General features: G+C 30.8%; 1 protein-coding gene across 4 annotated transcripts in view; it reads right to left on the bottom strand.

Annotated features, from left to right (window-relative positions):
• Window positions 1-561: 561 nt before the first annotated feature.
• Vha100-1 (V-type ATPase subunit a family protein Vha100-1) overlaps window positions 562-23,288 on the bottom strand; it is a 41,504-nt gene continuing 18,777 nt past the window's right edge. For 2 of the 4 annotated variants that reach the window (XM_076381966.1, XM_076381967.1), the window contains exons 4-11: window positions 11,254-11,380; window positions 11,004-11,180; window positions 10,694-10,906; window positions 9,841-10,609; window positions 9,525-9,754; window positions 5,706-5,916; window positions 4,674-4,845; window positions 563-1,204 (exon numbers count right to left, since the gene is read on the bottom strand). In XM_076381966.1, the coding sequence (XP_076238081.1) occupies window positions 1,102-1,204; window positions 4,674-4,845; window positions 5,706-5,916; window positions 9,525-9,754; window positions 9,841-10,609; window positions 10,694-10,906; window positions 11,004-11,180; window positions 11,254-11,380 (2,002 nt within the window). In that variant the 3' untranslated portion in view covers window positions 563-1,101. Of the gene's footprint in view, window positions 1,205-4,673; window positions 4,846-5,705; window positions 5,917-9,524; window positions 9,755-9,840; window positions 10,610-10,693; window positions 10,907-11,003; window positions 11,181-11,253; window positions 11,381-21,209; window positions 21,311-23,288 lie in introns of all 4 variants that reach the window. The other 2 variants (XM_076381965.1, XM_076381964.1) reach the window with 2 other exon arrangements.

Genomic DNA, 23,288 nt, shown 5'->3' with positions numbered 1-23,288 from the left:
GTTGAAATCATATTGAAGCTGAAAATTTTGAACGCCAATATTTCGAAAAGAAAAACATATGTCTTAGTTAAGTCATTTTATATTGCAACTCCAATATCAATACATGTACATACATCCATGTCAATAATAGACATACATCCTTGTATCAATTGTTATTTCAGTTCGATCTGTTGTAAACTTTTGTCTTCACTCTTTATAAAATTTTAGTATTATTTTTTTATATATAATTGTTTAAATAAACACGTAATCAAGTACCTATGCTGAAGACATACTATTCATATAGTAACAATGTCATTTAACATTATTCTATTTCTAAGTTAGTGTCTTTAGATATGAATCTATATTATTCTCATATACGTTATGAATACATACACGGAATGTTTACAAACGCTTAAATAATTTTTAACTTTCAAGTTCTTTGTAAAGGATGTCAAGTTTCAGTTAATGATTACAACAATCGATGTCAGTTGTTGTAACCAATAATAATAATTACAAAAGGTATAAAGTAAGTAGGAAATATAAAAATTATATTAAAAAATTTGAAATTTGTTTTTATTCTAATGAATTATACATATTACTTTTTAGTTGTTTATTTTTGTGATGAAACTTCATTATATTTTTATTTTTCAATTCCATCACATTACATGAGGTACAATTCACAATGTAATATAATAATATAATGCATTTGTGTACAATTATAATGATTAAATACATACATAACGTTTCTGATTCTAAAACACGTTTCAGATCTAATTATATATTACATTCTATACATATTCATAAATTTTATAAGTTCACAAGATTATATTTTAGTTTTTATCGATAGTATACTAACATATAATTCGTATGTTACATTACATTTCAACATATAATCACAAACTTAGAAAGACGGTTTCTATTTCCTGCAAAATAATGCAGTTTTTTTTACATAAGATATATTATTTATAGAAATGAAAATATCTAATATTTTTAGGCGCAAAAACAATTTAGAATGTTGTTAAATTATATGCTAGCTATTAAACATTGTAATTTCAATAACATTGCTATGTAAAAAGCCACATTTTTAACTGTGAATAACATTTAATTTCATGGATACGCAGTTTAATCTTCCGTACTGGATTGCGCTGCATCAAGAATAATTTCAAACGAGAATGGCTGGAAGCTGTATCCTTGTCCAGCATAAAATTTGCTTTGAAACTCGACCCTGTAAAGAATAGGTATTAAATAACATTCATTTGTATGTAATTAACTTAGAAAATTACACTGTGTATATGAAATGGAGATTCAATACAATTGCCTTCAAGTTCAAGCTACATTATTATACAGGGTGGAAATTATAAAGCGATACAGACAAATATTTCTTAAAATATTGATTATACGTAAAAATGTTTCAGATGAATGTTATTCAGCATCGAAGGCGGAATATCATGAGGTTGGATTTTTGTTTTTACCGGTGCACGCGCAAATGTGAGATGAAGGTCACAACCATTTTTTTAAATGGAACCATGCTTTTATTTTTTACTAGTATTGTAGCTTATTTTAAGAAGAATTTGGAAACTGTCTGCAGAAGGTCATTTAAGGTCAAACTTGCAGGGAAATATCGAAAAGGTGATTGAAATAAATGTATTGATAATTTATCGTAATTGCGTTTTATTTGTACTTTAGTAAGTGTTCAAAATGATTACCTCATACTTTAATGCACTTAACAATGCTTTATTCAATTTATTTCCAAAAAATAATTTCGCAAGTTTGTTATGTATTTATTCCATTCACACGTTTCATGCCTTCGAAACCGCATGAAAACATGAAAGTCAAAATACGCGAAGTTTGTGCTAAGTTAGACAATCATTTCAATAAAGAATTGTTAAGTGCATTGGAATACGAGGTAAACATTTTGAACACTTACTAAAGTACAAATAAAACGCAATTACATTAAATTATCAATACATTTATTTCAATCACCTCTTCGGCATTTCCCTGCAAGTTTGACCTTGAATGACCTTCTGTAAATAGTGTTCAAATTCGTCTTAAAATAAGCTACAATACTAACAAAAAAATAAAAGTATGGTTCCATTTGAAAAAATGATTGTGACCTTCACCTACCTCACCTTTGCGCGTCCACCGAAACAAATAAAAATCCCACCTTATGATATTCCACCTTCGGTGCTGAACAATATTCATCTGAAACATTTTTGTGTATAATCAATATTTTTGGAGATATTCATCTGTAACACGCTTTATAATTCCTACCCTGTATATTTGTTTTTATAAAAAAAACTTAATAAAAATAAACGTATATATTTCCATAGATGTATTGTATTTTGTGGAATTTACTCAATACAAATTCTTGTATTTTGTATAGTATTAAGAGACCTCTACATTTTTTTAATTGTATCATAGATTTCCTTAGACTCTATCATAGCTAAAACAATAATAGATTTCGATGATCTCTAATGAATTAACATTCACTCTCAACTTTGCATTTCTATTACTTAATATCAATTAAAATTTCTTTTGTGATACACAATGAATGTCTACTAAACAGATATTAAATTCATTCGCATTCCTAACTGTTTTATTAAGAGTCTATTTGGAAAAACATATTTTATTGTTACTTTATTATAGCTTATTAAATTTATTTTTTGATTAATTATCATTGGGCAATACAAAAATATTGCTGAAAACGTTCGTGATTATCTTAATACCTCAAAAAATAGAAGTTATGTAAAGAGTAATGTATTTTCGTTCCATGGGCTCTATTGATATACAACATACATTTACCTTATTTTTATGTACAATAGATTTTCCTTCGACAAACAAATAATAATTTACTTCAAATAGCAATTATCATTGAATCACCTCATATGTTAAAACACTATTTATAATGCAATACTTAATGATTATTAAGACCAAGCCAGCAAATGATTGTTCGTCTCCCTCTTTCAGCAAAATTCAATTATTATGAATAAATAAAATTGCCAACTTATGCTTGTGTCACATAAATTTTCCCAAGGTGAGGAGAAGAACAAGCATCCATACAAGGTATTAAATGTTACATATAAACATACAAGGTATTTAAAAAAAGGGTTCAAGACTTACAGGGCTTATAGTACTGACTGAGAGGAGTAAATAAATTTGTAATCAACATAGATTTTAAAGTCAATCCTTTATTATTTACGTATATTCGATACGAGGAATTGATTCAGAAGTACGTTCTAGGTTGTCAAAACAAGATTATTAAATTAGCATCAACAAAATTACTTCATGCATATAAATGTAGTTCAAATTGTAGTTTTCATTTATTATTGAACGTAGTTGTGAGCGTATAGTGAAGCTTAGTATATGTGGGCTTTGCATTACAAGGACAGAAAGTCACATTGAATATTTAGTATAACAAAGAAAATTTGCATTAAAGTTTAATTTGTTTATGGACTATTCTTTGTTGATGCTAGTCTAATAATCCTGTACTGATAACCTTGAATGTACTTCTATGCGTCGTGGAAAAATTTACTCACGATATCGAGTATTCGTAGATAATAAAAGTCAATTTTTTGTCGAAAGAATGGACCTTAGAACCTATGTTGATTAGACACTCTTTACTTCTCTCAGTAAGTACTATAAGCCTTTAAAATCTTGAACCCATTTTTTAACACCCTATATAATTTATACAGGGTGTCCTAATAACTTTTACCATCTTGAATATCTCTATTATTTTTAGAGATATGGAAAAATTCTATCTACAAAAGTTTTATGGTGGGGAGGACATACAAGTAATTTTTTTATAGAGTGTTTTTGCAGATTTTTTGGTCACCTCCATTTCTTTAAATGGAATGCTACACTTTTCTACTTCTAATAAAATAGCAAGTGCTCAGACAATTTCAACAAGTCTTCAGACAAGATCATGCGATAATAGATAACAGATTGAAACACGGAAGCTTATGGTATGCGAGATACTCGAAGTGGTAGCCATTCATACTGATGCAACTTTTTAACTGTTTCATTGCTAGTCCGTACGCCTGCTGTTATTGCCCAATTAAAATTGTAAAAAACTCACACTGATTACAAGAAATTAATTATCAACGGCGGTGGTCAATAAATGCGTAGTCCGATATCATAGATGATAAAGTAATTGGAATCGGACCATATTTCATAGACAGAACTTAAACTCTTACTGTCTCAAAGTGTAAAAACTTCTTAAGAAATGATCTTAGCTGTCTAAGAACTTTTGAAGTTCTACAGTAATCAAACGGTTAAAAAATTGCATCGAAGCGAATGAATATCATTTCGAGCATCTTATATAACGTAAATAACCTCGTATAAAGACTTGTTGAAACCGTCTGAACAGCCGCTATTTGATTGGAAATGAAAAAATACAACCTGACATTTAAGAAACTAGAAGTGACTTTAAAATCTCCAAAAATATTCCAATAAACAAAAAATTACTATCATATAATATTATAATAAAAAAATATTACCATATAATACCATAGAACTTTTGTAACAAAGTTCTTCTATATCTCTAAAACTAATGTAGATTTTCAAAGTGGTCAATGTTATTACCTCACTCAGTATAAAGTAAGAGTAATATTGCATATATGCATTATTTACATTATTTATTATGTTCATATATGTATGTAGGCATAATTTTTAATATGTATTTAAATGGTTCATACCAATGAAGTCGAAGTGTGTGTAAGAAAGCTGATAATCCTTCCATAAGTACCAGGATACCAACGGTTAGGACAGCCCAAAATGCAAATACAGCCCACAAAATAATACCACCTGACCAACCTTCCTGGGTCAGCCCATTCCTCATTACCATGTTCCATAATACTTCTGATAATTCTAAAAAAAATTAATAGAATGTTTATTAAAATTATTCATTTATGGTACAAGATATCTCAGGAGTGCAAATTAAAACTATTAATTGATCAATTATTATAAAATATTTTTTATGTACGTATTATTATAAATAAAAACATTTAATTATTGAACTAGTTTTATCATTAGGTATTTAACAAAATGATATTTTGAAATAGGCACATAAAATGTTTCGTATTGTGTTAATTTTGAGCGTCTGGAACAAATTAATTCAGTTTACATTATTTCAAAGAGGAACATTTTATTTGAAAGTCGAACTGTATACTTGAACGAATTGTGTTCAAACTTTAAAGTTCTACTGTATTTCAGATAGCTCTTCTCAGTTTTATTAATATTGATCTAAAATAGCTTTGTATCTTACATAATTGAAGAACTATGGCTAAAAGTAGTTTTAAAAGGAATTACCTAATATCAGTACTATCTATCCATTCTATCCTTCTATCTAACTAATCTTATCAATAAACTATATAGTTTGATTGATTGGGGAAAACCATTTAATCAATAAAAGAGGTATTTGTAAATAGTCTAGAAGTACCAGTGATATCTATCAGTTTTCATAACTTATCTGCTTAAAAATACTGCATGTTACTGTCATTACATTTGCTTTGTAAATTATTCTGTCTCATAACTTTAGTTATGCAATAGTAAAGAAAGGTTGTAGGTAAATATTAAAATTTAAAAATTTTATTTAAAATCATCAAAAGACCTCTTTTTTTTTGTTTGAGAGTCACTATGTGATTTTATCTTTAATAATCAAAAGTAATAATTTAACTGGGACATTTAGTATAGTAACTATCAATAAATAAATTTATTTTGTAACTTACGGGCATGAGCCAACGATAAAGCCCATAAACGTAGGTATGACGCAGTGTGAGATACACTGCCAAGGACATATTCAATAGTGTGTATTCCTTGATGAATGAATACTTCATTTATATCCTCTTCTTCTTCTTCTTTATGGGCAACACCACCTGCTGCTTGTATTGTATCAAGACCACCTTCTACGTCACCATTCTCTGCTCCATGATTATTTAACTAATTGCATAAGCCAAAGTGGGAATTAGTACGACTACTTTCTTTATTTTTAAGTACATATATAACATTTGTAGCTTAACACGTTCCCTGTCGTGTGTGCCGTTTTTGATACACACTGATTCTCATTTTCAGGTCGCCGATATTTTTGTCTTTAACACTTAACGGACGAACCATGTAAATTTAAGTTTTTCCATTCTGACTTCTTAAAACGGGCCACGTAGGTTTACGTTTTTGCTTGAATTTTTATTATGCTGTGTTAGTTTTTCATTTTTATGCGCATTAGGGTTTTTTCTTGTTACCATTAGTTGTAGGACTATCTGTCCTACCCATCTATCTGTTGAACCTACTGATTCTTGAGACTACAATTTCGCCTTTTATGTAGTATTGTTTAATAATTTTGTAACCATGAAAATGGTAAGTACGAAAGAGTTTTCTGTGGAAGATGAGGAGATCTGTGAGGAAATTTATGCAGAGAAGTTATCCGATGTAGGAAGTGATAATGAATCAGAGAACTATGATGAAGAAAGTGATATTTTTAGCGATGACAGTGAAATTGTTGCTCCCAGGAAAAAAATTGTGCAAAGGTTACTGTCTTCAGAAAGTGAATTTAAAAGTAGTGACTTGAATACACCTGAGTGGGTACCTCGAGACAAACTAATGTCCGTAGAACCTTTTCTTGGTATTTCTGATGTATAAAAAATACCCCGTAATGCAAAGTGTACTTCTCAGTGCGTTGGATTATTTATACGAGACGATTTGTTTGCAATGATGGTAAAGCAAAGTAATTTGTATTGTGAACAAAACAAACGCAAATACTAGTACTTCCCTAAATCTAGAAAAATGACTGTTATTACAAGTGATGAAATGAAAAAATTATGGGAATTATACTTTTGATGGGCCATATGGTGAAAAAGAACTTAAAAGATTACTAATCAACCGATCCTTTGGAAGAAATGCCCATTTTTTCAAAACTTATGAGCAGAGATCAATTTATACAAATCTTGCAGTTTTGGCATTTTAGTGATAACACATTCTTAAATGAAAACTTCATCAGACTTTATAAAATAAAACCAATACAAAATTACTTCCTTGAAAAGTTTAAAAGTATTTATAAACTAAATTAAAAGATCTCAATAGGTAAAGGAGTAATCCTGTGAAGAGGAAAACTTCGTTTCAAAACTTATAACTCTGATAAACTCCACAAATATGGTCTACTTGTTACATTGCTTTGTGAGAGTAAAACTGGTTGTATAATTAATTTTGAAATTTACTCGGCTCAAGAAAAGACGCTCGAGAATACCATATTTACTTTGTTGGATTCTTGCCTAGATGTGTTTGACACCATTTGTATCAAGATAACTTCTATAATAGCGTATAGATAGCAGAACGTCTTCTTACAAGGAAAGTTAGAGTTTGTGGAACTATTCGTGCAAATTGCAGCCTTCCTTTAGAACTGAAAGAAGGATCAAAGAATTTAAAAAGAGGTGAAAATATATACCGATGGAAAGGTGATATGTTATTACAAACATGGAAAGATAAGAGGAAAGTTCGTATGATATGCTTAATTCATGATACCAGCATAACAATTGTTGATAAAAAAACTAGAGATGGAAAAGATATCATTAAACTAAATTGCACTAATGACTATAACAAATATGTAAAAAGCGTAGGTAGGGCCGATCAGTACCTCATATTGCGGCATTATGAGAAAAATTCAAAAATGGTTGAAGAGAGTGATCTTGTTTCTATTTAATTGAACTCTCTTCAATGCATTAATAATTTATAAGAAGTTAAACACAAATGTACACATAACTTACGATAAGTTTCTAAAAGAAGTAGCAAGGATTTGGGTTCGATTTCGAAGAGACTGCTAATTATATTCAATTTCAACCAACAAAAAGAACTCCAAAAATAGATCCACCAGGTAGATTGTCGGGAAACATGAAGCAGCACATCCTTAAGCAAATTATTGAGAAAGGAAAGAAAAAATATCCTCAAAAGTCTTACAAAGTCTGCAGCTCAAAGAAAAAAAGAAGTGAAACAAGATATATATGTCAATTCTATCAGATTCTACTTCACAAGGGTGAATGTTTTACAAAATAACACACTCTTAAGAAATACTAGACATGTAAATAAATAACTTTGTAAAATTTTATCAAAAATAGTGTTGATTTAATAAAACTGTAATGTTTTAAAGCCATACACACATGTTTTCTAACATCTTGTAATTCTTTTAAAACATGCCCGAAAACCGAGAAAGACAGAAAAAAAACAATTCATCCGTTAAGTGTTAATAGATAAAATGTAGGAGAATAATTTTTGTATTAGTAACGGTACACATGGCGTAATAATTTTTTCTTTTCAGGGTAGGGTTTCCACATCTTTTTTAAAAATTGGGACATTTTCTCAAATTTTTATTTAAAAAATTTGAGGCATTTTGCAAACAAACGGAACACGTAAAAAATTAAGAAAACTAAAAATAAATCTATTACATTATATATACGTTGCATTTTAAATACAACACTAGGAAGTAAGTAGTAAAATTGGTAAAAATATACACATCAACTATCATAAGTTTCGCTTTAAAAAATAATTATAAACCATAAAAATACTTAATTAGAAAAATTGCATGTTTAAAAAATACACAATAGTCAAGATTCGTTCATATTTTAGATTCATCAGATTTATGAACCTGTTCAAGTAGTTTCTTTTTTCTGATATTTGTATGTAAAAATCAGCACCCGAGTAATCCTTAAAATGGGTCTTTACAATGGTTAAACCAGGCCTGCCGTAAGTATTACCAATATCATAATAGGAACTGGTCACCAGTATTTTATTTTATTTTTAGCCACCAGGAGTATTACTCCATGAATATACTACAAAACAGAATAAAATCCTTTACCTACAGATTGTAATAAAAAAGCGGAACATTTGAAATAAATTTGAGACACCCAGACATTTTATAAAAAAGGGGACGAACGAGAAACCTAGTTTAAGAACAGGCCTGAAGACCAAAGCAGATGTATCCTTTTAGTTTGATGTTGCATTTTGCTGTTGCAATTCTTGTTATAAGCAAAAAGTTAAAAAATTAATTACAAAAATTGCAAGAGTTACAACAAAATGAGTAATTACAATTTGTAATAATTATCCCAATAAACTATGTTTATGTCTCGTTTTAATCAAATATACTGCTGTATTATATTTTAAGCGATAAAGCATTTAGAAATGCATATTATCAATTCCGAATTAACCAACACTTTCTTTTATGATTTCTGTTCTATGATATTTTAACATTTATGTTATTCTTGCTTATGTTCATTTTGTTTGTTAAATCGTCCATTTCATAGTTTTAATATTTACTTTAGTAATAAATAATTTTTCAGTTAAAAAAAAAAATGAAAAGATAGCTAATATTTACATATTTATCAAACTCTACACTGTGTACCATTTTCGGTACTGTTCAGAGATCAGATGGTCCCTAGAAATAATTTGAATCTGATTGGCCTGCAAATGACACTCAGAACCATCTCGACAAGGAACGTGTTAAAATGAAATTCTGTTTAAAAAAATATGTAAAAAATAAGTTTATATAACAATTGCAATCTTACCTGTTGATGTTGCTTCTTCCTACTACGCATTAGCATGATAGGTTTTCCCAGTAACATCCATGGAATACACAGAAGAGCTATAACGACAAGAAACTTTTGGAATCCTTCTTGTCCACCATACATCCAAGGGTTACATTCAGCTGGCGCGGTTCCACTTTTAAACAATACCATGTTAATAAATGTAATTAATACTGATGGTGCACAAAAAGGACCATGTTGGAGATCTGTATCTATTTAATATAAACAATATAAATATAAGTGGTATGAAAATATTAATAAATATTATAGCTTCTTGTATTAAACACAAATTACTTACGATTACTGTCGGGACCATACTTCATCCATTTAATAAACATAAGAAGTACCATGTATAGGAAAAGAAACGTTAAGAAAATAATTTGGGGAATAAATTCACAAATTATGTTAAGTTGTCGTTTAAAGTACATATGATTCCAAAGTCCAACGATTACGCCGAATAACATGTGTATAACTCCGAAAATAATGGATATTTTCATTTTATATGAATTCAAAAAAATAATTTTGTTTTCTGCTAACTGCCATACTGGATCCATTCCTATAGGATATGGAATTTGGAAATATTCGTCCTTTTCGCTAGGATTTAATTGCAGTTCCTTATTTGTGTGTATTGTACTATAGTTATAATTAATTCTCCAGTAGGATCCAAAAATATTCAATGACTTCGAAAATATATCATTGTATATAAATCCAGTATACATCGAAAATAAACCCATTAAAAAGATAATATATCGACCACCAAAAAAGATGTTCCATATTTCATTGTCAGACTTCTTTGCTGCCAAGGGTTTTTCTTTCAATACCATCCAACCACCAAATAAAAACATTAGAAGCCCATGGCCAGTATCGCCAAACATTACAGCAAATAAAAATGGGAATGTTATTATAGTATAAGGAGCTGGATTCATTTCTCTGTAAGAAGCAACTCCATATGCATCTATTAAAGCTTGGAATCCTTTAGTAAATTTGTTTGTTCGATTGTAAGTGGGTGGATCTTCAAACGTTTCCATGCGATTCAGAATTGGTGGTACAGAGCTTCCGCTGCGTTCCTAAAATAGTTAATGTAAATTATTGTCAAATTTTTATGTAAAAGTAATTGAATAGCGTGTACCAAAGAAATAATTAATAATTACAGTTCCTCGACGCAATGCCAGTTGAATTGTTTCGATATCTAAGACGGGAACCCAGCATTCAGCAATTAAACATTTTTGCGTAACATCCAAGTTAAATAAATTTAAAGTATGATAAATTGCTTTGATTTTGCGGACTTTTATAAACCAATTTTTAATATTTTTTGCAGCAGCTACCAGGACACGATGACGATGATCTTGAGTTTCTCCAAGAACCTAAATTAAGTAGTAATTACATGATGTATAATAGATAACTGATTAATTGAAATTACGAAAATAATTATGAAAAATTATTTTGTTGAGGGAAACTAACAGTATTTAACTCCTCAATTCGGCTCATAACACCCATAGCCATTTCACGGCGATCAACAGGTGCTTCAGGACATGGGTATAAAGTAGCCCTAAATCCTTCGCAGATCTTTTTTACTCGAGTTTTCAACTGATCTCCTTGGAAGAATATAATGAATACAGACTTGAAGACTTGATCTCCCTATAACAAATGAAAATATGTTTATAAATTATTGCATAACGGAGTTTTGAAGAATACATCGAGTTTCACTTACAGTTGAAGGGTCCTCCAAGGGACTTTCAATTTCTGCTTGGCGCAAAAACACATTACCACGGCATGCCCGCCACAGCATGCGTTCAAATGCAGGTATGCGTTCTCGTAGGATAACTCCTGCGACGAAACTATTTAAAAGAGAATTTTAATAAATGTTCCAATTATAAATAAACTAAGTATGGATAAAGATATGATATTATTATTTAATATGACGTACGTGTATGTACAATCACACAGAATGTTATGACGTATTGCATCGTAACACACATATACACATGGCATATGTGTGTGCATGAGTAGCAGTATGTGCGATTGTACAATTCTTTATGCATTATAACAATCTATTTTTAATATAAAATGAATATGATAAAATATTAGCAATTTCTATCAAAAGTTGCTCTCACATATTGTACACCAAAAACTGTCATACATAAATCACAGTTGCACATCAATATTGTTACTGGTATACTATATTTTCAACCTGTATCGTTCTGTAACTTAGTAATTATCTTGGTAATATTATTATTTGTAATCCTAATTTAAAATATAAATGCAGACAAAATGATATTCTGTAAGCTTTTATTGACGAATGATGATTTTGTAGCCATGGTTCTGTGCGATGCTTCCAACGCTTGTAAATAAACATATGTATTATTAATGAAAACTTCTGAATATAACAATGTTTCAAGTAATAATATACACAATAGGTAAGTATATTACAATGTAATTATAATATACTGTATGCAGTTTCATACAAATTTATTAAATAAGCAATTTACCAACTTAAAAAGATCTATTCACTAATGTATGTTATATGCAGAATAAATATGCAAGTACTTTGGTACTAATGCATTCATGTATACACATAAATAAGTGTGAGCAGGAAGAAAGAATATTTAGTAATTGCTACAGAACTTACTACTGCAACTCTCAAAAAGCTTAATTTACTATTATTAACTAAAACTTATAATGCAAGAAAATGTTAGAAAAATTCTAATTATGTTAAACAGTGTATAGTTATTAGATTGTAACGCAACTACATTACGTTATGTATATGCTATCTACTGCAATAAGAGGAGTTTATCCCACTGGTATGTTTAAGTGAATTCAATTGTGCATAAAAAAGTATTACAAAACAAAGAAAAGTGAATCTTATTGCAAGAACATAAATGTTTTATCTTCAAATATATACAATATTATAAATGTAAATGTAGAAAAGATAATTTTTACATGTTACACTTAAGATTTGATTATAAGTATCAAAAATTTAATAATATACAAACATTTAAATATACCGTAATAATGAATTTTATAATGTTTAAGCACGGTATTGGAATGTGAAGGTAATGAAATATTTAAAAATGATAATATTAGTATCATGGTGCAAGAGTCAATGAGTTTTTCAAGGCAATTTTTAGATATTTGTGAAAAAACAAAACTAGTTTAGTTATGATTCTTAAACTTAATGATTACTCCTTTATATTTTGTTCGTATTATCAAAATTGGCGGATTATTTTAAATTTCAAGTTTAAGTAACCCATTTCATTGAAAAAAATGAGTTTATACAACACTGTTGGTATTTCTTCAATGATATTTTTATTTTAATGAAAATAAGAAGTAAACGAATTATTAAACAACCCTTTATTTATCATAGTGAACTATCTTTGTCCCGTGTTTGTTGTATCTTATCTAAAGTTACTCTCTAAAAGGCAATTTGTAATTCTCCATTTATCCCTATAAATAGTTTATCCCACTGTCAATAGTATGTCACTATAAATTTTTTTCGTTTATTATTAATAAAATTTTTCTTGACCAATGTCTATAAAGTTTATTGATTTTAACTTTATGACTTCCTCACAATAAACGTTGATAATATATCAGTAGTAAAATCATTTTTGTACCTCTACTCCTTTTTTTCTATTTCAATCTTTAACTGTATAATAACGCCAAAGAATATTCTGATATTTCATGTTTAATTTTAACTGATAACAATAAGTTTTAGTTTGTTTAGAAAAGATGTGTCCTTAACGTCTTAACAATTATTATATTTATTGTTTAGCTGTTAAAATATAATTATTTGAACTTATTAAGAAGAAAGATGACCCAACACTGTTGTATAAATAGATGTATATTATTCTTAGATATCTATATCTTATCTTCAATCTTCAAGTGATCAATTACGATCAAACAGAATCCAACAACGGTCACAGGTTTTTTTTCTTCAAATCATTGGATCAATAATAAACAATTATATATTTACAATATACTATAGCAGAAAAAAACTTCCTTCTCTTATTTAGTAAATTTTCGTGTATTAAGTAATATTTTGTTTTTATTGCAAGAAATTTACAAGAATTTCTATAGTAATCGAATAAATGTTGTCAAGTATAATTGTGTCCATTTATTAATTTATTTTTTAAATTATGTAAAGTCTTGCAATTAAAGAAATAAATCTTTTTAAATGTAAATACAGAACAATTATGTTTCTTGCTTTCAATTTTAAATAAAAAATTACTTATACCGATTATTTTTTATCTTTTTTTCTAGTTTTTACAATAGAATAACATATACATTATATAATAATGAATATAATAATAAAAAGTATGAATAAAATTTCACTGAAAGGAGTAAACTTATTTGTACACTCTGAAAGCATAGAAATTTATGGAAAAAGCGATTATTACGCTTTAGAATGGTTTTTTTTCACAAATATAGCTTTTCTTAGAAACACTTTTTTAATTTTCATCATACGACATATTCAATGAGAAGAGAATTACGAATAAGAACGCATACTTTTAGCAAGTCATTTTTCAAATTACAAGTCTCAACTCGTTGTTTATCAGTGTCAAATAGCAACAGATTTGATAATTAATTTGTACTATTTCAGCGGTTTTAAAGTTCGTAACTTAAAATATCACTCGATCATTTCTCATTAGAAAGTTTTATTAAAAAATTAGAATTAAATTCTAAAATTATTATTATTATTGTGAATATGAAATTAAACATTGCATTTAACAATGACATTTTCTACTTTCATTATACAGGGCGTCCAAGCTGAAGCTGACCACCCAAATATCTTCTCTGTTTTTAATGACGCGAAAATTTTTTTAAATAATTTAAATGGTTTCGAAAGAGAAACATCAGGGAAAAATAATCGTTTGTGTAAGATCTTTCTTTTAGTTCTTTAGACTTTTGTTTTGTTAAAAACAGGTGATTTGCTTTATCTTGAACACTATGTATGATTAAATCGTTTTGAAGCTTTCTACCAGTGTGTATGAAGACAGTTAATTATACGAACAAATTTTATTCCAGTTCGTAGCTACAGATGTAATAACAAAATTTAATGAAAATTATTCCAGTTCGGATGTTGTACGCCTAAATCTCCATAGTTTTAATAGAATTTTTGGTGGGTTTTAGATGATTTTACAAACTTTGGGTCAGAACGTATATTTGAAATAATACCTATATTCCGTAAAATACTAGCCCATTATAGTCCTCTGAACTACAGTGACTTCGTAAAAATAGTAAGATTTTAAGATCTTCACGCCTCTGACAATGAGTGTTTTTGTAGCAAATTAAACGCCCAGAAATGGCTCAGGAATGATACTAGTTCTTTGGAACCCTAGAACTGCGCTGACCAAATGAAGGCTCGCGACTCCTATGGAGGCTAAGAAAGTAAAGTGACCAAATAAGATACAGCCCTAAACCAAGTAGCAGAAAACTTGAGTGAGTCTTGCCTAAGTCACTAAATTTCGAGGAAACACTATATGTGTAGTCAACGATAAGATATACATGATGGTTTTCTCGCTTGCGGACTTAAAGACAGTGCTGCCGCGAAAATATCATAGCTAAATTTTAATATGAGGTCTACTAGGAGGTCCACAATGTTTCTGTACGTTTCTGAACCGAAAATCGACAAACCCTATATGTATAAAAACATGGTGTTCTTGTTGTGACGTTTTTGTAGCAGCATTGTCTTTGGATCCCCAAGGAGAGGATCATCCTGTAGCAATTCCAGTAAACCAGCAAGGTGTCCTTCATACTTCTAACAATTGGTGTTGAGGTGATCAACCGGGAATCCAGGAAGGAACCAATATGTTCCTTCATGATTCCTGTCAATTTGGAGCCCCAAATATGGCAAAAGAGGCAAACAAAAGTTTTAGTTCTACAAAATCGTCATCAGTACAGCATTGTTAAGTAATCCTTTCTTTATATCGTACGCGTCTACGAGTAGGCTTCCTCTATACGGAGATCTTCGCTGAGAGTGCCAGAGTGCAGACTATAGTTAGCGATATACACAGATCCTTTCATTCAGTCATAACGCCGAGTACTAATTGAAGGGTTAATTAAATATGCTAAATAGTAAAGTAATGCAGAAAAAAATATGTTATGTTTCAGTGAAGTAAATGTTAAATGGTCAGTTTTTAGGGTTTTTTACATAATTACTATATAATTAATTGCAAATTCTGTATTGACGATAATGTCCCTCTTGTCGTCTCTGGGGCTCTGAATTCACAGGAACCAGGAAAAAGTATGTTAATTTGGGCTTTCGGTTGGCCAGAGCAATGCCAATTGTTAGAAATGTGAAGGATCGATTGCTTGCTGTTTTACTGGAATCCCTATATCTCGCCATCAACTATACTTCGATAAGGAGATATAGCGAAATTGTAAATTACTGTACCCTTGAATTAAAATAAAAATTGTAATTGGCTTGGCGGAACGTGAATGTAAGGTTACTTGTGATAGTACACAACTGTAGGATTCCGCATAACAAGGTCCAATGCAGACGAACAGTTTGCGACAGTTTATCATCGTGTTTCAGCAAAATTTAGATTTATGCGACGACCAATTCTTTCATAATTTTTTTAACAATTGAAATACTCCATATGGCTCTAAACGAGACATTAATCCTTGTCTCATAACGAATGTATTAAGCTTATTACTTCAAAATCTCTGAGCTATAAAAGGAACATTTCCATCAAAGTGACGAATCGCGAAATTCAACTTGTTATACACCAATCGATTCATTTTGACACGTGCATTATGGAAACAAAGAGTTTTTTTGTGGGCATTTATTTTAATGGAAAAATTTCATTCCAAAGTCTTCAAATAGCTGTCAGTACTCTCAGTACGGAAGTAGCCATCTTCCTCGTGTACGTATCCGTTACGCGCATGCGCAGTAATTATCTTTCTTCTGTTCATATAACTCATGTGCACGCCTGCTGAATGCACAAACGTTACTGCAAGTACATGTTTTTGGTTAAAGCAAACATATTTAATGACGCCTTTTTAACTAATTAGTAATGTGGAAAAAGTATGGTATTTGTGCAAAAAAAATAGGGAACATTCCTAGAAATTGCGACATTTCACGTATTTTCATACCGACGCATTTTGACGAGTTTTTTACGAAATGAAAATTCGTTTTGTCCAGAAATATTTCAGTACTTATAACATGCTGAATTACGATGCATAATATATTTATCGATAACAGTGGTTGATACAGTGGTGTGATATTAGAATTTGTAGATCAACTTGAATCCACACCATTGTAATGGTGTTGTAATAATAATTGTAATGGAGGGACTGCCACTCCTCCCCAAACCTCTGCCCGCTAAAAAGAACCTAGCCCAGACCTAGTCCTAATCGACCTCGAATTGAACCTACAATAATTGATACAAATTCAAACAGAACCAACCTCGTATTTTTAAGCCGTTGGATATATCGATCACATATTTCAACTTGCATCGATAAAAGTATAAAACTTCAAACCATGCATGTGCGCGACTGATATGTACACAAAGAATGTCTACCATATTAAGAATAGTGACAACTATATGAAAACTTTCCAATAAAATTTCTCCGTTAAAATACATTTCCGTTAAAAAAATTCTTATTTCCGTAATATACACATAAAAACGAATCAATTGGTGTATAAAAAGTTGAATTTCGCGTCCCGTCATTTTGCTGGGAATATGCCCTGTAAAAAGCTACTGCTGCCTTTATGATCTCGCTATATGTCCGTGAGCAAGAATAAATGTGTGCAGACCTGGTGGACGTACCTATAACCGAATATACCTGTAAATCCTCTATGATATCAAACTACACACATTTTTCAGTTTGAACAAAGACTAATAATACAACACATTAAAAAAAGAAGTTTGTGAAGTTATCGACATAGTATATATTATCAGTCATGCGCGATGAAATGAATATAGGCGCTGGAAAACATTTTACTCTGCAATCTAGCTATTTTCTTTGGAATTGCCTGCGTATTTAAAATAAATAAATGTAACCTAAACCCTTTACTCATTAGTTTAGCTACCACCGTTTATATCTAAACATATTTGTTTTTATAACCTATCAACTTCACGATTTCGTTACCTTATGTCGCATATCAATATCTCATCAACTAACTGAACTGAAACTACTGCAATTATTCACAAAGAGACATCTCATTTAGTATTATGTTATGCCGAAATGAAATGTCTTCTAATGACGCCATAGAGTAGAAAACTGGGGGTATCGCACGGTATTGCTGCATATGACTGCATTGCTTACGCTACCTCTGCTTTTCTACTCTATATCGTTACCGGGTGACATTTTGTCCAGGCATATCGCAAAGCTTCACCCCATCGATTTTGATGATCTTGCAATATGTTGTCGAAGTGAACATTCTGAACAACTTTTCCACATACATAAAACCATCGCTCGATTTTATTTTCGAAGATATTTGCAAAGATATATACACTGATCTGTATATGTAACTGAATACGGTATAGGGTTCCTGAGTGTAGGCTAGTAGTGAAAGCTATACATAGAGCTTATAGAACTAGAGTAATTTTTTACTCTACTAAGTACACCGATTAATGTGTCCGAAGAAGGTTAGAGAGAGAGGACAGCTTCTGTCCTTCAGTTGGGGATTGAAATGCTAATGGAAAATTAATAAAATTAACGAAAAGATTTGATGTTTTTAACACAAAATCTCTTCGTATTGAAATTATACAGCGTTGAAACAAAATTAGTGATATATTTGCTTCTAATTTGAAATTCCTTTTGCCATAATCTAGCAAAATGATAAAGCCTTATATCTACATAATAAGTAATAATGTAATTTATTAATTGCGTCCTATATATATTTTATGTATTCCTCTTACTCCTCTACCTCCCTGCCGACATTCTTCTGACTTTCCAATGCTATGAGTATGACCCTTTTCCCAAGGCAGCGACAATCTTCAATTAATTATGAAACGCAAATTAATTATACCAACTGTAAAATGTTTGCATCTATAAACGATTTAACTATTTAATGCAAAAACCTTGATTTACTGCCGTATTTAATTCTGGAAAGAACTTAATTGGTTGAAACTGGATTGCTGTGCCACCCCCTAAAAGCAATAGGTCTGGGTTAGGTCAAAACGAAATCCTCGAGACATAGTATCGTTTATCGTATCACCAAGTAAATAAACACGATCTTCTCGAATTACCAATATCATGAAAGTACAGAAAATATCTGTGAAAAACCAACCAAGTGTTGAATAACAAAGACAGGGCCTCCTGGAAGTAGGGAATAATCTTAAGGGGACCTTCATACTTGCAAGTATCATGAATAGCACAAATGAGCATTTGTAGCTCATTCGTGGTGCTCGTGGTCTTTGAGCCTATACTCGTTTATAGGAAGGCAAGTGTTTAGCGGTTCCGCTCATGAGCAGATAAATAATGCAGGCGCATCATAAGATGTCGCACACAAACCAACTAAGCCCCACACCGTGTATCCAGTTATACAGATTAGTGTTACTGCTCCTTACCACTACTCGTGACTACTAATACTAAAGGAATCATTGGGTCTTGAGGGGGCGCATCATCGAGGAATACGATGTAGCTGATTCCACCAGTCCCAGATTCCTCTCTATTGCTTTAACACAAACTTCTCTTCACAGCTGAGAATTTCAGAGCAATCCTGCTGCTGGTGTGGTGGGATGTGGAGTACGTGGTTAATATTGACTAATGTATGATGGGATATGGGGTCCGTGGTTAACACCAAGTTAATTTTGATAACTCAGACGAAACCAGTAACGATAATAGTCAAGTACAGTATAACTCGTTTAAATTCCAATGAATCAGTCCCACCACTCATTATCTCAGGGTCAGCGCAACCAAAACCTATTGACAAAAGCAATGAGTAGGTGTAGCAAGAGTAAGTGAGAAAGACCTAGCACCCTAAGCAGTGACGACCGAGTTTGGCACTTGAAAAGGATGGCGTATGCCAACAGTACGGTGAAACATCCAATTACAAAAATTTTAATTTGTATACTTTTTATTTTATCTTTATAAACATGGTAATATTGGATTCTCGAGACTTTATCGATGAAAATGAGTCCAAACAAAACATAAATCGGACTTTATCGAGCTCATGCCTGACGTTTTTCCTTCTTAGCAGGGCCACCTAGTGGTATTTCAATGGCGGTTGACAATAGTGTCGAATCCTATTGGCAATTTAGGGATTCTCGTGTCGCATAGAAAAAATTACGGATAACACGGTTTTATTTAACTCAAACTTCAAACATGTTAAATAGTATCTTAAATTACCTCGTAATTTCTTGCAGGCCCGTAAAATATTAAATCGGTATCAGAATCTCAAAAAGTAATCAACTTAGTATAGGGTGTCTTGCAGATGAAGGAATCTGCTTTATCGAGCCACTGAAAAAGAAGTACTTGCTCCTAAGGATAGAAAAAGAGATCCGATTACCTACACAATCCGACAACGTTGCGGGAAATGCGCATCTAGCGTTGGGTCCCTTAAAGGCGAACGCCGGATGCTTGGCATGTCTCAAGAATCTTTTTTCGAAATACAGACAATAGTCAATTAAATACGTCACTGCCTCCACCACACTGTCCAGTGCGCACTTTTCTTTTCACAAACAACGCGGGGGCATCTCCACAATCGATCATACAGCGACTTACTTGAAAGCAGGGAGATTTCCCCACGCAGTTGGTAATGTGTTAAACGTCTGAGAATTGGGGTATTTACCTTAAATATTGTAATTTTAGTGGTTCAAGAGAAGATTGAATTAAGGAGGTTGAAACAACTAATTTCTCTCATTATAATTTCATTTTCGTATTTCACGCACTCATTATCTTATATACACCACCCAATGTTAATCATGCACCCAATAAAGTACTTTGCGTGTATTTTGGAAACTGATGCCGAGTGGCGGTAACATGTATACAAAAAAGTTGTTCAGATTCAGGGTAATGACCTTGACAACATATTTCAAGATCATAAAAATCGGTGAGATGTGCCTCTTTCTAAATAATCACTTCCTATATTTATAATGATAAAGTTGTAATCAGCGATGTAGGCTGGAAAAGACCACTTCTTTCTCTCGCGTATGACATTCTTTCACGTTGCCAAGCGTAGGCACGCGTGGGGCAAAGTGGAGGGAGGAGAAGGTGGCCTACACAGGTCTACGTCGCTGTTCCTGATTTCTGTTCATACATACATTATACAATTTCAATGTCAGCTATTGTATTATTGTTGCAGCACTTTTTGAATCTCTTTTTTTATCTCCTAAAGAAGTATGTAATTGTGTCTAAGAGAAAAAGAGTTACTCAAACAGCTCATTGATACCTATAATTTGAGATTTCACTCATTAAAAAAATGCGTTTTAGCTTTTAATTCTCTCCTCTTAAATAGCAACAGCTATTCAACCTCTGTATATTTAATTACATTAAAAGCAACGAAACAATATACAATTATTAAGTGATATTTGTTTATTATTATATATGCAGAAAACCGTTTATATTTTAAAAAATAAATAGAAACAATCAAGAAAAATAAAAAAAGAATCTTTATGCGTTTTTGAAATTGCTAATGAAAATTGATGATATATCCTGTTAAAAGAATTTAGAAGGATATAGTAATGTATGGGAAGGATTAACTAGTCATGGAGTACATACCCCAGCTGGACAGGACCAAGGGCAGACTGGCGGGCGATATTATCATCACTAATCAATGCACGTGTCATGGACTCGGTGGGATTCAAGCCTGCGTGCTCTTGCTGACGACACAACAGACAAGACACAACCACATTAGCACACTAGACATAATCACAATGCTCCAATGCCACTCTGTTGGTGTAGAAATCCCTTGAGTTCAATGCACGCAGAGGAGTGATTGAAGATATCTTTAGTGATTAATGTGTTTTAAAATTTAGTACTTTTAAATGAACAAAGTTACACTGCCGTGTATGGAATAAAACTGATGAGCTTTGTTGACAGAGACCATAAAAAATATTTGAAAAACATATATGTAGAATATGTACTGGATGTTACACGAAACTGTCACTACAATCTTTTAAGATTTTTAAAAAATTTTATTAAACAAAACATTAGCTATATTTAATTCTGTACAAATGATAAAGTGAATTTGAATTTGTTATCATTACAATGCTCTTACGAAGAACTTCTTTAGATTTCACGAACTTGTCTCTGAACGCTATAGTGATGCTGCGCAAATTAAGTTGATTTTTATTCACTATTTTTTTGGAATGTATTTATTGCCATTGAATTTGTTGTGGTCTGTTTTAATAAAAAATAATTTAAAAACGTTATGTTACATTATTATGAAATAAATATTCATATTATCGAGGAAAATGCAGGTGAAAGAATTCTGTTTTATGAAAATTATGCAGAATTAAATATAGTTCAACTTTCGTTTAACACAATTTTTTATAAAGTTTAAAAAATATTTTGAAATTTCATGGCGACAGTTACGTGGGACACTGTATATTTATGCAAGTGTCATTTGAAATTGCAACTTTTATTTAAATATACTATTATTTAAATAAAGTGAAGTGAAATGAAGTGAGGTAAATAAAGTGATGAAATAAACTATTAAGCAAACGTAGTAAAATTAAATATTTTGAAATAAAAATAATTTGGAAATATTCCCATAGACCTGTTCTTTTTTAAACAAAACATTTTTAAATAAATATTGAAATATATATCACATTCAGTTACAAATAAAAACGATATTCGAAATAATAAATTCTGAGTGCGAAACTTTGCATTAATTACATGGCAAATTGACTCCCAGTTATTGTGACAGTTATTGAGCTACGGCCAATCGAAATTGTGCGACTGACATAACGCGTGTATTACTTGCAAATTAATTCTAACGCATAGAAATCCTGCAAAAGATACAATTTTTATTTATCTTTATTATTTTTTACTAGCCACCAGCAACCTACAATGATGGACACAAAAGAACTGTGGTGTCAATAGAACTATACAGTATGCTGCATTTAAATTGTAATAATCGAATATTTTGAAAACAAAGCATTTTATAAAAAAATATTTCAGGTAAAAATAATTTCATTCCAAAGGGGAAAGAAAATTGCATTGATGTTTTTTAATTTTATGTCCAACTTCAAGATCATTTGAAGGCCAAATTAAATTTTTTAAAAAAAGAACTTACATTTCTTTCAACGTTCAATCTATATAAATCAACCCTTAATCTATGTAAAAAAATATGTATAACTTTTGATTGAAACGTATTTTTATTCGACAGATATTCTTGAATACAGATAAAAATAAACAAAAAATAAATATTAGAATAAAGAAATAGTGGATCGTTAAGGTGTGGCTCCACTGAGGCAACAAGGAGCAATATTTTGTCGCTTCTTGTTGCTACATAATTTCAAAAGGTTTCCAACCAACTGTAACTTAAGGAAACTTTTTGTCCAAGCTGGGGCAACCCAATCCAAGGAAACATAAAGAAATTACAACTTTTTCAAGAAAAACGGAACAGCAACAAAATGTAGTACTCACAATCAATTTATTATCTCCATAGATTCAACTTCAATACATTTTTCTAATTGCCCGAGAAATGATCGACTGGCACAGAGCATACTTTCATTGATCTGTCTATATGTTGTTAGTATTGATGTAATAATTTATTATTTGCTTTTCTAATGTTTAGTTCTTTATTTTTATTTATATTTTATTTATTTTTATTTTATTATATAGTTATATACT

The sequence above is a fragment of the Calliopsis andreniformis genome, chromosome 7 (assembly GCF_051401765.1).
Source record: "Calliopsis andreniformis isolate RMS-2024a chromosome 7, iyCalAndr_principal, whole genome shotgun sequence".
Classification (NCBI taxonomy): domain Eukaryota; kingdom Metazoa; phylum Arthropoda; class Insecta; order Hymenoptera; family Andrenidae; genus Calliopsis; species Calliopsis andreniformis.
This window is presented reverse-complemented; position numbering and strand designations above follow the sequence as displayed.